The sequence below is a fragment of the Lagenorhynchus albirostris genome, chromosome 14 (genome assembly GCF_949774975.1).
Source record: "Lagenorhynchus albirostris chromosome 14, mLagAlb1.1, whole genome shotgun sequence".
Classification (NCBI taxonomy): Eukaryota; Metazoa; Chordata; class Mammalia; order Artiodactyla; family Delphinidae; genus Lagenorhynchus; species Lagenorhynchus albirostris.
The window spans coordinates 60,049,482-60,064,458 of NC_083108.1; the positions used below are offsets into that span (position 1 = coordinate 60,049,482).

Genomic DNA, 14,977 nt, shown 5'->3' on the forward strand with positions numbered 1-14,977 from the left:
GTAGGGGTCAAGAGTGTGCCGAAGTGTGTGCACGTGTGTAAGATGAGCAGGAAACAGCGCCTCAAGGTGAAGAGAGCGCTGCAGCTGCTCCGGGAATTCAAGATCTCAAAGCCAGCATCCCACCCCTTTACCTGGCTCTCCGTCCCTATTGACCACTGTCCAAGATCACAGCCACGGAGGTGTTTTAAGAGCTGCAATGGCAGCTCCGGGCAGCGGCGGCACCGCCACGGCCTCAGCGGCACTGTCCGCAGCTGCGCACCGGGCTCGGGCAGCAGCAGTCTTTACGGTAATGGGAACTGAGACGAGGGGCGGTACTTACGGTAACGGGGGGGGAGTGGCCAGGCGGCGGTATTTACGGTAAGGGGGCCGGGCAGGGCTCGGGGCTGCCCGTCCGGCCCGAAGTCCGCGTTGTCAGGTGATCTATTGCCGAGGCGGTCGCCGCCCCCTACACCAGTGGAAAACGTGGAATGGCCCTCGGGGGCAGTGAGGGGCCGGGGACCTGCCTCATCCGTGCCCCCCAGCCTGCAGGCTGTAGCGCCGCGCCGGGTCCGCGTGCAGCCACCTCCAGTCCCTCGGCTGGGGCCCCGGCGTGAGCCCCGCGCCCCGCGCCCACATGGGGCTGTGCCACAGCCTCCGGCCGCTGCTCTTCGGGGACCCGGAGCCGCCCTTGGAGGGGGCGCGGTCCGGCCCAGACCATACCCCGGACCAGAACCTGACCCCGGTCCCGACCCCGGTCCGGACCCCGGCGGGGGCAGGCGCGGCACGGACCCCCGCGCAGAAAGAGAGGCGGCGGCGCGCGGACCAGCAGCGCGCGGAGGAACGCGAGGCCAGGCGGGTCAGCAGGAGCATCGACCGCCGGCTCCGCGAGCAGAAGCGCGACCTGCGGCGGACTCACCGGCTGCTGCTGCTCGGTGGGTACGGGTCGCGCGGGGAACCGGGCGCGGGGCGGGGCGCGCGGGACGGGAGGCGCGGGGGGCGTGGGGCGGGGCGCGGAGCCCGGCGCACGCTGGGCTGGGAACTGGGCTCAGGGCGTCCGCGGACCCCGCGGGTTCTGTCTCGGGTCTAGAGTGGTTCTTACCCGACAGCGTCCACTTGAGTGACTGGGCCGCGAACGCGCTGCTTGGTGACTCTGCTCTTTTCCACACCGTGTTATCCGGGCCCGTGGCTCACTTGTTACCGGTTAAGGAGCCTGCCCGGGAATTTCGTCCTCACTCGGTTCATCCCCAGGGCGTGCAGCCGCGGAGGGGCCTCGTGCATCTCACCTCCTCAGCGGCGGCCTTTGTTCTGAGGGCGCGAGTGAAAGCAAGTGCACGAGGCCTTTACATTGGTGGGTGTGGCTTGTCCCCTTTGGAGAAATAACTTCCACAGCCCAGGGTACGGGCCTTCTGTCTCACTGAGTAGGTTCGAGCCTGGTGCCGTCGTAATGTTTGCTCCTCCTTCAGAAACATTCGCTGTGCCACCTGCACACAAGAAAATGGGCACACCACCACCGGTGCTTGAAGGTACAGACCGTGTCGTTTGCTGGCATTTCTCAGCGAGTAGGACAGTCTTTCCTGTGAACAACTCGGAGACGTTCTCTGTGCTCGCAAAGCCTGGGTTCCTCATGCTACTTGTGGCTTTTAAAGTTTAGGGGGAGGGCTTCCCTGGTGGCGCAGTGGCAGAGAATCTGGCTGCCAATGCAGGGGACACGGGTTCGAACCCTGGTCCGGGAAGATCCCACATGCCGCGGAGCAACTGGGCCCGTGAGCCTGCGCGCCCGTGAGCCTGCGCGCCCGTGAGCCTGCGCGCCCGTGAGCCTGCGCGCCCGTGAGCCTGCGCGCCCGTGAGCCTGCGCGCCCGTGAGCCTGCGCGCCCGTGAGCCTGCGCGCCCGTGAGCCTGCGCGCCCGTGAGCCTGCGCGCCCGTGAGCCTGCGCGCCCGTGAGCCTGCGCGCCCGTGAGCCTGCGCGCCCGTGAGCCTGCGCGCCCGTGAGCCTGCGCGCGAGAACAAGAGAGGCAGCGAGGGCTTCCCTGGTGGCGCAGTGGTTGAGAGTCAGCCTGCCGATGCAGGGAACACAGGTTCGTGCCCCGGTCCGGGAAGATCCCACATGCCACGGAGCAGCTGGGCCCGTGGGCCATGGCCGCTGAGCCTGCGCGTCCATGAGCCTGTGCTCCGCAGCGGGAATGGCCACAACAGTGAGAGGTCCGCGTACCGCAAAAAAAAAAAAAAAAGAGAGGCAGCGATAGTGAGAGGCCCGCGCACCGCGATGAAGAGTGGCCCCCGCTTGCCACAACTAGAGAAAGCCCTAGCACAGAAACGAAGACCCAACACAGCCATAAATAAATAAATAAATTTAAAAATAAATTTAAAACAAATAAAGTTTAGGGGGGAAAAAAAAGCAAGACGTGGGCTTCTGACCCCAATTTTGTGACCTATAAGGAAGAATAATTGTTGAGTTCTGTGCCCTCCTGGGCACAAAGAAAGAACCCGGCCCACGATGGAGGAAGATCCCTGCTTATAAATGAGTGAGACTTTTCTTTAAGATCTCGGGAACAACTAAGTCTTCGGTTTTGAAAGGGCTCACCATTGCAAGAATGAATGACTAAAACAGCACAAACCTAGCTGCTGTATCCGGTGAAATATCTGAATTCTAACATAAAGGGACTTTTTTTGAAGTAACAAAGAACAAAAAATATAAAAGTGATCAGGTTATCTGAAAAGGGAAGAGGACACATCAGAAGCAGAGTTATCTGCAGTGCTAACTTCTGGAACAGGGCAGAACAATGTTTCCAGGGGTCTGAAAATACAGAATGGTGATCCTAGAACCTGGTACCTCGTTAAACCACTCTGTGTGTGTGTGTGTGTGTGTGTGTGTGTGTGTGTGTGTGTGTGTGTGTGTGTGTGTGTGTGTGTGTGTGTGTGTGTGTGTGACTGTGAGAGGAAAATAGATTTCCAGACATACAATTGCTCAAAGTACATCCCCAACCACATATTCTTCTGGAAAGAAATCAGAAATTACTCCAGTCAAATTTCTTTTAATGCACCAAATTAAAATAACTCAAAAAGGAGAGAATTGTGGTCTCAAAAAATAACAGAAAAACAAATAAGGTCTACAGTTCTGGCAATGTAACGTTGTTTTAATGTGATTGTGCAGCCGGACAGAAGTGTCTAAAAGGATATGTGAAGCAGAAGATGCTCAATACATTGAGCAGAAGATGCTCAATATATAGAAAAAATTTTTAAGTTAACGATTCTGTGAAAGGGTCCTGGGAGGTGAGCTCTAAAGACTTGAACAGTGAGCAGTTTCTTATAACATGTTGAGAGACTGTCCCTTTAAAGACACTGCCTCAGCCTTGTGTGTCAGTATCATATATGACGTGATGCATAGTCAGGTGACTCACACTTTGGGGGAAAAGTGTCGTGGATCTTCCCACCAGTGGCAGCAAGAGTGCAACACAAACTGTCCTGTCAAGGTGACATTTAGTCCAGACCAGGTGTCGGTCTAACAGGGACAGTGCATCCTAGCTTCATCTCACTGTCGCCTTGTGAGAATTCAGGCCCAGTGTTGCCGGGTCTTGAATTACCAGAATAAGAGGGAAATGCTCATTTTCATCTGAAACCTCCTTATTTTTAACCATTGGCTCAAATTAATAAAACACAATCTGTGTGCCTGCTGTGGCCCACAGGCCACCAAGTCTCACCTCGGTCGGATCTCTCCCAAGCTAAAGGGACATTTCCGCAGGCCGAGCACTGGGCTGTAGGGACAGCAGCCCCAGGTCAACACCAGCAAAACGCAGTTGATGAGACTGGGTGTGAGATCAAAATATGTAATCTGTCTGAACACACAGCAAGCGAAGCCAGGTTCCCCATCCTTCAAGTGAATCTTTCTGCAGCTGAGCTCATAGGGTCATGACACAGTCATGACAGTAGATGCCATTGATTGTTCTTGCGCCTCTTTTGTTGACTATGATGTAAATTCTTGTTCACTACCTTCTGATTGGAAAAGTATTCATTTGATATTATCATTTTTTCCAGATAATTATGCAAGTTGAAAATGGCCAACTGTGGTTAAGATTCATGTTTTTTGTTTCCTTCTATTATTTCCTGTTGTTTTCCTGTGTGTTTGGTCTTTCTCTGCCAGGAATACATCTCTCGAGATGGAAGCAGTCTCTGTGGGACACTTGCTGCCTTTCTCTTGTACTTGGCTGTTGGTAGAAACCAGAACGCTGGCTTGACCTCTGTCCGTGTCTCTAAGAGGAAGTACTTGGTACAGTCACAGAAAAACAGAATGTTCTCCAGTGGGAGGTTTTGATCACTTTTTTTCAGATAAATGTCTCTTTTCTTGAGTCGTGCTGTGGACTTGAGCTGCATGGACCCCCAGGACGCCTCCCTTTCAGTTTGCTGCCTTGTCCTGCCCCAGCCTCCTGTAGTCCCATGGCTTTTAAAGTCAGGAGAAATTCCAGATGCTCTGGCTGTGCCTTGGCTTTTCCAAACTCACATGCACAACACGTCCTTACAGCCCGGGGAGAAGATGCAGCCACAGCTTCTATATCACTCTGTTGTATAAACTATCACCAGCATCCTGCAGACACAAAGCTCCCCGTCTCAAATCAGTGGAGCAAGACTCGGGAAGCAGATGTGGCCCAAGGGATGGTGCAGTGAGAACGAGCAGGTGGGGCCGTGGACCTCCAAGGCCAGTGTGGACGGACCCTGAACCCACACCTCTCCTTAGAAGGAAGCACAGCCCAGGAGGGTGTAAGTTGGAGTTAATCGTCATTTGATGTGGGGATGGCCTGTGTTCAGAAGGATGTTGGGCCGTGTTTCGGGCCACCCACCTGTGAGTTCAGCTCCTGCCCAGGAGGGTCAGCAGAGAAGCATCCCTGTGGCCTAGTGCAGAGACAAGGGCTCCAGCGCCATCACGCCCAGTCTACTGGCGGACGGAGCAGGGCCTGGAGGAAGGGAGGCCACATGGAGGTCACCGAAAGATCAAAGTACACTCATAGAATAGATTTGTTTTTAAAGGGGACCAGGGATTCTTTTTTTCCATTTTGAGGGGTTTGTCGGAAAACGGTGTATTAAGGTTGCACTTGGAGCAAATGCACAGCAAAACGCCCAGCATATTTTCCACCATCAAAACCCGGCACCTGCCCCACGCCAGCTGCATCCACAGTCTAGTCACAACGCCCCATCAGCCTTCATGGTGTCCCTCTGGAAGGTGAGGTTGGGCCCTCTCATTTGGCTATTAGAGCTTTTCATGTATAAGGAAATTCCATGCGCTGGAAAGAAGCAGCAAAACCCAGGGGGAGATGGCCGTTTTCTGTCCGTCCTTCCCTCCTGGGCCAGGAAGGATGGTTATGTAATTCTCTCTCTCAAAAGCTCTAAAGTACCTGGTACTTCACTTTAGAATCATTTCTTAATTTAACGTAACAGCGTCCTGCACCCCAGCTATCCATAGATCGGTGCTGTCTGGCCTGAAAGGCGGGCAGAGACGCAGCTGGTCTGATGCACTTCCCTGCGCCCTAGTGGAGGATGTTTATTTAATACTCAGACCCACTTTCCCCTCTGGCGGGTGGTGTTTTCTTAGAAGAAACTGCTCCCATTTGGACTTGGGCACAATAATGAGCTTGGATGGGCAGGGAAGGCCTGGAGCATAATAACCAGGGTTTAGACAAAAACATTCCAGCTCAGCCGGGAAAGGAAAGTATTCATATTCCTCTTCAGAAAAAAAACAAAAAATCTAGTTACTTGCTTTCCTCATCTGTGAAATGGGATCATAAATCACCTCGTAGGATTTCTTGGCCCAGCGGGGCCCCACCCATACTGGGAGAAAACATCCCCAGAGCATATGCACCTGCAGAGCACTTGTTTCCAGAACAAAGAAAGGAATCCTACAGACTGACATAAAAAGATGCCGATTAAAACAGGGAATTCCCCAGTGGTCCAGTGGTTAGGACTCCGAGCTCTCACTGCCAGGGGCCCGGGTTCGATCCCTGGTCAGGGAAATAAGATACCACAATCTACAAGATGCGGCCAAAAAAAAAGGGGGGGGAAATGACTTGGAGCTGACAGTACACAAAAGAAGATACGTGAAAAACCAGTACACTGCCAGCATGATTGGTCATCAAGGAAATGCAGATTAAAACCACAGACAGCAGTTCACTCCTACCAGGGTGGCCTACAGACCCACAGTTCCAGTGCTGACCAGGATATAAAACAGGGTCAGCAGACTCTCTTTATGAGGGGCAGGCCGTGGGACCTAGTCAGCTCTGCTGCGCCATGCAGGCAGCCGTAGACCACACATAAGCACACGAGTGGGGCTGTGCTCCAATAAGACTGTGTTTATAAATGCTTACATCTGAATTTCATGTAATTTTTAAATCATGAAATACTATTCCTTTGATTTTTTTTTCCCAACCACTTATGGAGTCTTAGCTCACAGACTATGCAAAAACAGGCTGCAAACCAAAGTTTGCTGAGCCCTGATCTAGATGCCAAAGCCTCACTCTCTGTTGGTGGCACAAGGACAATTGTACAGTCACTTCCCAGAATTAGTGGGTAGTTTTCTATGAAGTTAAACATACATCCTATGACCCAGCAATACCACTCCTAGGAATTTACAGCAGAAAAATGAAAATATGCATTTATTATAAGAAGTTATACAAAATGCTTCTATCTGCTTTATTCAAGATAGCGGAAAACTGGGAACAACTCAAAGTGTCACTAACCAGAGAATGAATAAGCATACTGTGTATATTCATACAACGAAATACTCAACAATAAAAAAAGTACTGATCGATAACATAGCAACATGGATGAGATTTTTGAGTGTTATGTATACGTGCAAAAGAGTATCTACTTATGATTCTGTTTATACTGAATTCTAGAAGAGGTCAAGCCAGTCGATGGTGATAGAAATCAGAACAGTAGTTTCAGGGGTCAGATTTCTGGAAAAGGTCGTGAAGCACCTTTCTGGGGTCATGGAAATGTTCTGTATCTTGAGTGGGACAGTGATTACACAGGTGTAAACATGTGAGAACTTATCAAACTGTATGCTTAAGATCTATGCATTTCAATGTATTTAAATTTTACTTTTTTTTAAGATAAAGCCCTTAAAAATAGTGCCTAGCATATAGTAGAGGCTTAATAAATGTTTGCTGTTTTTAAAAGGATTTTTTAAAAGGATAGATCAAAACTCAAAAGAGGGACAATTCTAATTATAGAATGAGATAATAAATTATGGCTTGCTACACCAGGGGTCGCCAACCCCAGGCCTGTGGACCTATACCCGTCCCAGCCTGTTACAAACCGAGCTGCCCAGCAGGAGGTGAGTGGTGGCCTGGCAAGCGAAGCTTCATCTGCCGCTCCCATCGCTCTCACTATCGCCTGAACCATACCCCGCCACACACCATCCGCGGAAAAATTGTCTTTCATGAAACCGGTCCCTGGTCCCAGAAGGGTTGGGGACCGCTGTGCTACACCATACCTAAATTTAATATGTTTAATACAAAGATCCTTACTTACCATTTGTAGGATCTGTGTTCTAATGATCCCAAAGATTAAACACCAGATGCTGAAATGGGACCGTGGTATGTGAGTGAGGGCAAGGGTGGTGTAGCTAATCTCTCTGCCATGTGGTCAGAGTGAAAGGGGGGTTGTGGTCGATTAACTGCTTCTCTAGCCATTTACTGAGCTCCCTGGTGATGCCAGGCATCACGGGAACATCCACTGGAAATCATTAAATTATAAACTGTTTTGTTACCGGGTCCCCTGCTGCCTTGCTACTTTTCTGTTCTGTTCTCCCCTATCTTCTCTCTAAAACAGGACCCCAAACTGAAGTTGTAAAGCTGAAATTCAAAGGCAGAAGACTGATAGGAAGCCATTCACTGGGCCAACTGTGTAGGGAAATCATAGTCACTTGTTTTCATCCAGACTCTTTCTACTGTGATAGAATTCCAGCTCAAACAGCCTAAGTTAGAGGCAGAGGAGGCGTCAGCCAGGCTCTGTCTGTCCCGGGTCTTGGTTCTGTGTGTTCACCAGCAACTCCAACTTCACAAAGTCTCAGGAGCCCAGAGGAAAGAGGCTGGTAACAGTTCTGGGTGGACAGCTCAAGTGAGAGCTTAACATTGTTTCTAACTGGTATCTGTTCTTGTCCCAAACCTCAAAGGTGCATTTTAAGATAAATGCATTTAATATTTTCTAAAATTATTTCTAAACTTAATTTCACCATTAATCTTTGAAAAAAGACATTGATTTCTTCATAATTTCTTCTGTTTCCTTACAGTGATGAAATGGACAGAAACATAGATTTTTGCTATATCATTGTAAGAAAATGAAAATATTCCTGGATTCCTGTCTTAGACAGTGCATTTTATGATGTATAATCCCAAGCACTATTGCAAGCTAAAGACTCTTAGGCATTTCGAAGGCAAGTTGTTTCCTTGGGAGCCCACGGGTAAGGGACAGGGATTTCTCCTCTCTTGGGAGAAACCATAAGGCATCACTTAAAGTCCTGAGGTTTAAACACTGGTAGGGGTGAACCAGGGAGCAGATGAAATCTCAACAAGAAATGTCAGAACCGCTAGTCGGGAAGAGATATCAGGCATCAGTTCTGATTTACTCTTTGGTCTTTGTGCTGATAGTTTGGTGTTTGGCAGCAAATACAATATCTAAGCCATATTTCTAAAATCCTGGAAATGACACCCAGGATGTGACATTTGTCGGCTGGAAGGTTCATGTCCTCTAATGCGGAGAGATGGAGCGTTTTCTCCTGAGACGGGAGAGAGAACGAGATTCCCCACCTAATGTCAGGCTGTTCTGAGGCCCTTCAGGACCCGACCACGTGTCTGCCATCGCGCGTGCATGTGTGTGTATGTCTCTGTGTGTCTGTGTGTGTGTGTCTGTGTGTCTGTGGGTGTGTCTGAGTGTGCATGTCTCTGTGTGTGCATGTGTCTGTGTGTGCGTCTCTGTGTGTGTGTCTTTGTGTAGTTTGTGCATGTTTGTGTGTGTGTGACTGTGTGTGCATGTCTGTGTGTGTGCGTGTGTCTGTGTGTCTCTGTGTGTACGTGTGTGTGTATCTGTGTGTGTGAAATATCACCGAGCACCGCCCCTTCAGGGCACGTCACACCATCTGTCTCTGTCCCTCTGTCCCTGCCATTTCTGCCCCCCCCCACTGCTCCCTCTGCCTGGAGAACGGGTCCCCTTTCTTGCACTTGCATGAACGCATCTTAGCTTCACATCTTGCCTTTGTTGTTTCTCTGTTGAGAAGCCTTATTTGATGCCCATTTTTTCTTTCCCTGGGCAGCTCTTTCCTTCACAGAACTTAACCCATTTTGAATTACGTTTTCATTCACGTGTTTGCTTAGCGTTGACGCCAGTGAGCTCTTGGGGCCAGAGACCTCATCCTTCGCGTTTCCTGCTGCATCTCCAGTGTCCTGCACGTGCCTGAAGGCATGTCTTTCAGTAAAGGCGTGAATGTCAGGCTTAGGTCAGATGGTGACAGGCAAATGTAAGCGCTGGCCCGGCAGGCGCCCTGTCCCCTCGTTCCCACCCCCGCTGCACCCCAGCAGGTGGGGACTGTAGGGTTGACCGAGGCTCTAGACCAAGACCACAGGGTCAAGTGGCAAACTTTTCTTTCTTTTTTTTAGGAGGTTACTTTGTTTTAGTATTTCTTAATCGAGATACTATTGACAGAAAACATTATATTAGTTTCAGGGCAACGAAATGTTTCAGTGTTTGTCTATATTGTGAAATGATCACAATAAATCTAGTTAACATCTGTCACCACACATAGTCACCCAAAAAATTGTGTGTGATGAGGACTTTTAAGATCTACTTTCTTAGCAACCTTCAAGTACATGATACAGTATTGTTAACTGTAGTCACCGTGCTGTACACTCCATCCCCAGGACGTATTTATTTTACAAATGGGAGTTTGTACCCTTTGTCCCCCTTCCCCCGTTTCTCGTGGCTCACTCCCCTCTACACACAGGTGGACCCACCACACCAAAGCATCTATGCTACCTGCTCGCTGGCTCCTTGGCTTCCCTTGGTCCTCTGCCCCTGGAATCCCCCCCCCATTTTCAAAGGTCATCTCGGGTGTTACCTCCTCTTCCAAGCCTTTCCTGATCCCCTCTGTTGGAAGTGTCTGCTCATTTTATATGTAACTCCCTTAGAATACCTTTCCTTCTGCTGTGGACATTCATAAGTTTACCTGGAATCCATGATCAGACTGTATCCTATGGGAGTCATGTCCACTTTGGTTTATCTATTAAACCTCCACGCCACCTGGCAGAACCTGGCATAAAATAAATGGGAAATTATCGTTGACAAAACAGAAATGAGAACGCGGAAATCCTGCCGTGCATTTTAATTCCAACCCAGAAAGATTGCCATCTGTTCTTTTCTTAATTGAAATATAATTCACATACCATGAAATTCACCCTTTTAAAAACTGTACAACTCAGCAGATTTTTAGCGTATTCACAAGGTTGTGGAACCATCACCATTACCTCATTCCAGAACATTTTCATCTTTCCAAAAAGGAGCCCCCTGCCGCTTAGCACTCCCCCCTCCCCCTGCCACCCCTGACCACCACTGATCCACTTTATCTCTTTATGGAATTGTCTGTTCTGGATGTTTTGTGTAAAAAGTCACACAATATGTAGTCTTCTGTGTCTGGCTCCTTTCACTTAACAGGATGTTTTCACCCATATAACATGGACCAGCACTTCATTCCTTTTTATGGCCAAATAAAGTCCACCGTATGGATCTGCCACCTGTTACTTATTATTTGTTCTTTCAGTTGGTAGGTATAATAGCTAAAATGTGTGTTTCCACTTTTTAGCTATTATGACTAATACTGCCGTGAATGTTCGTGTACTGGTTATTGTCTGGCCATATGTTCTCATTTCTCTTGGGTGCATATCTGGGAGTGGAATGGCTTGGTCATATGGTAACTCTCTGTTTAACTTTTTGATGAACTACCAGACTGTTTTCCAAAGCAGCTGAATCACTTTACATTTTCACTGGCAACATGTGAGGGTTCCAATTTTTCCACGTTCTCATCAACACCTGTTATTGTCCATCTCTTTTTTATTACAGCCATCTTAGTGGGCGTGGAATGGTATACACTGTGCTCTGCATTGGCATTTCTCTGATGACTAATGTTGCACATCTTTGGGTGCGCCGATTGGCCATTTGTACATATTCCTTTGAGAAATGTCTGTTCAAATACTTTGTTCCTTTCGTAACTGGGTTATTTGTCCTTCTGTTGTTGCGTTGTAGTGGTTTCTTAAATATTCTGTCTGCTGGAGCCTTTTGTTCTTAACCACGTGTAACTCTGCACCTTATACCCTAACCTGCAGAATATCTGTTCAATAGTGAATGATGTCAAGTTTTGCCTCTATTTTTATAATTTTAATTGCCGTGTACAATTGCCTTGCAATATCCGTAGTCTAATTCCAAGTTTCTAGATACGGACCTTACCAACATTTACATATTTATGGAGGGGTGGGTATGTGGAATTTTCTAAGATGTCAATATACTTTGAAACCCTGTTTTATCAACGTGAATGTGAAATCAACAGAACCCGATAGTTTATGATGAACAGGATAATTTAACAGCAGTAACACAGAAATACAGGGACATGGTGGGGGTGGAAAACAGCGGCCTTAGGAAGAGGGGAGGGAGGGAAGGGATGGGTAGGGGAGGTTGTGTATTTTGAAATAGGCGCGTTGTGAGTTTTGACTAACTGACACGTGAGATACTGCAAACAGAAAAGGAGAAAAGAAGCCGGGAAGGAAGCGAAGTTGGGACTGGGCTGTGGGGACCCAGGGCCTCTCGAGGCGAGGCAGGTGCGCGCGGCCGGTCGTTCCTGTGGTGGTCGCCAGGTGGCGCTGCGGCGCGGGAAGTCCGATGGATGGGCAGCAGCTGCTCCCGGACCGCGGTCCGCACTGGCCGCCGGGCGGGTAGCGGGGAAACTGGCTTGTACTGAGCTCCCAGGTGTGAGTGGTGGTGCTGGGCGAGAGGTGAAAGCGAAGGATGCCCTGCCAGTGGCAGAGCGGGCCCTGGAGGGGGGGACCCCACCGACAGGGCCCTTACCTGCGCACACCTGCACACACCTGCACGCGACAGCATCCCCCAGTGGCGGTTAAAGCGGCGCCTCCTTTGTGTGGTCCCTTTTCTCTCCTGGGAATAATTGTTCTGTGTGCCTGTGTGATGCTGTACATCCCCAGACAGGTCATGCACCTGTCCATTCTTCATGACTGTTCCCGCCATCTCTGTCCCAAGGAGGGCACCCCACCTCCTGACGACCACCGGTTCTAGTTTTGTCCGGCCTGTAATCAATTCTCCACGTAAAACTTGCCCCATCCCTGCCCTGCTGACAACTTTGACTTCTGGCCATCCTGGAGATAAAGAAGCATCCCTAACAGAACCCACAGCCGGACAGCATGAGTCGTGACTCCTTGGGGCAACACCGGCCATGCCATCAGCACTGCATAAATACTCGGGGAGACTGATGATAAACTCCACACAAACAAAATCCAGCTCACCAGCAGGTAGGAAGGAAAGGAACCAAGAAATGAGTGAGAGGGGTTCTCACTTCTCCATGACTGATGTTATGTTCCCTTCTCCCCCCCCCCTTTATTTATCTCTTTGTTGTTGGCATGGACACATGGTATTTCTATATTGTTCAGTGGCTTAGAAGTCACTCCTGTACTTAAATACCTTGGTGCTGAAATCATCATTGGCCAAATAGGAGCCCCTTCTGTCTGGTCTTGTGTTCTCGGGAGGTGCCCCCAGCATTTGAAAGCACTTTCCTACTTTCTGGCATAACAATGTTCCAGATTTATCTGTGGCTCCCCTGCCCCCACCCCGGAATCTGCCGTTTCTCTGAGGAGGCCTGGCTCCTCTGGGGTTGTGTGATACTGAAGACCAAGGCCTGGGCACTAGGTGCGCTCACCGCCACTGGCGTGTCTAATGCCTGGGTCTTTTCAGCAGACAGAACGAGGGAATAGATGCGTGTGGCACATGCACAGGTGTACAGTGTACACACACACGTATGTGCACATAATCACAGACACATACGTACATACTCTAGACATCACGAGCTCATTCCGGTCGCTACAATTCCAGTCCATCCCATGGGCGTGCCTTGCGTTTCGCCATTCCGTGTTTGTCCGTCCTCTTTCTCTCTGAAAATCCTGGTTCTCAGTAACCACCTCAGTGCACCTGTCCACCTGCCCCGTCCTGTCATTCACGCACCTAAGGGTTTGGGATTTGCACTCAGAGTCTCCCTTTTGAACCTCAGTCTTGAATTTATCTGTCGTCTAAATTCATCAAACCGTTCCTACTTAATGAGCAAATAAACCACGAACGGGAAATACAGACGATCCCTAGGCTTTGTCTCCCTTGTTCACAGCCCGCGAGCTTCAGAAAGAGCCCGTGCAACCTTCCTGGGAAAGGCCCATAGTTCCCACCTATGATGGAGCAAGTTCATGTTCTGTTTAATTTCATATACAGGTTGACGTTCTATTACAAGGGAAACTGTTGCTTTACACTCTGAGAGCCAAATTCTAAAAGAAACCAGTTGCTAAGGCAACTGAGTGAAGAGTTAATTAATTCATCAGTCATTATATGCAGATTAATCTGCCTGTGTTAGCAAGGAGGTGGGCTTGTTTGATTTCTTGTTTTGGAAGAGAGAACGGTGCGATTTTTTTCCCACCAGTCAGAGTTCCTTCTGGAAAGGGCTCAGGCTTTGGGATCAGACAGAGCTCCACCCCCATCAGGCCCCTGTGGAACCTTCGGACCAGCAGCCTTCTCTGCAAAGTGTGGATAATCTTGTAGCTGTTGCGATGATCTGATCAGATGAGCCACTAGAAACAGAGCACCTTTCAGTGTCTTTTTAAAAATAAGACGAAGGGTGACTTACAAAGGTTAACACACATCGCTCTAAGGAAGGAAGTGACATTTTTCTTCACTTGTATAATTGACTACACACCCCTATGTGCTCCCACTGTAATCTCTACAGAATCCCGAGGACTTGATTGCACGTCTGCCCCTCTCTCCTAGCCGATTAAACTGCTTGCGATCAGGGACAAGGTCGAGTTCGTCCTTGTAATCTCAAGGCTACGTGTGTGTAGGATTCAAAAAAATGCTCTACAGTGAGTGAATGATGGAAACTCACCGCTTTACAGGCTCCCCTGGAGCCTCCTTCTGACTCCAGGGTGTGCATCGCCACCTGCTGGTCAGAACTATAACTGCAGTAGATGTTTGTAAAGGAGGAATTGAAGTCACGTGGCTGTAATCGGAAGCCTCAAAACGAATAGCGGGAAATCACGGGCGAGAAGGATTTCTGTCTTCAACCACGGTCATGATGAAGACCCTAAATGTAAATTTTTTTCTTGTCTTTTTGTGGTTAAATATACATAACGTATAATTGACCATCTTAACCATTTTTAAACACACAGCTCAGTGGCGGTTAAGTACATTCTCGTTGTGCAACCATCACCTCCATCATCTCCAGAATTTTTCATCTTCCCAAACTAAAACTCCAACCCCCATCAAACATTGGCTCCCCCTCCCCGTCCACCACTCCCTGGTAACCACCATCCTACTTTCTAATGTATTCAGTGACCACCTCGCGTTTTCACACCAAAACTAAACCCCTGTCTTCGGCACTGAGTTGCATCTTCCAATGAGGATATTTCAGTCCTGGGTTTTTGGACACAGGGTGAAGTCAAAGACAGCTAACCTACCTTTCCTACTCATTCGCTGTTTGGGTTTTTTAAGCCGTCAGTTAAAAAGACTGCATCCCTACCCTTTGTGGATGGTACTTCTGAAGGCTCCTTAATACTACTTTGCTGTAGGAGTAGGGAAAAAAAGAAATTAATTCAGTAAATTCTAAAATATTTGATTGCAGAGTGCTATGTACAGAAAGGGAATGTTGAAAACGTTTCCCTACTTTTCTATTTAAAAATGTAAAAAAAAATTCACAAGAT

At 48.9% G+C, this 14,977-nt stretch overlaps 1 protein-coding gene across 1 annotated transcript in view; it reads left to right on the forward strand.

Annotated features, from left to right (window-relative positions):
* The first annotated feature begins 454 nt into the window (after positions 1-454).
* The window catches only part of GNAL (G protein subunit alpha L), a 92,780-nt gene continuing 78,257 nt past the window's right edge, over positions 455-14,977 (forward strand). Inside the window, exon 1 of the mRNA XM_060122055.1 lies at positions 455-911. Within this exon, the coding sequence (XP_059978038.1) occupies positions 614-911 (298 nt within the window). The 5' untranslated portion in view covers positions 455-613. The remainder of the gene's footprint in view (positions 912-14,977) is intronic.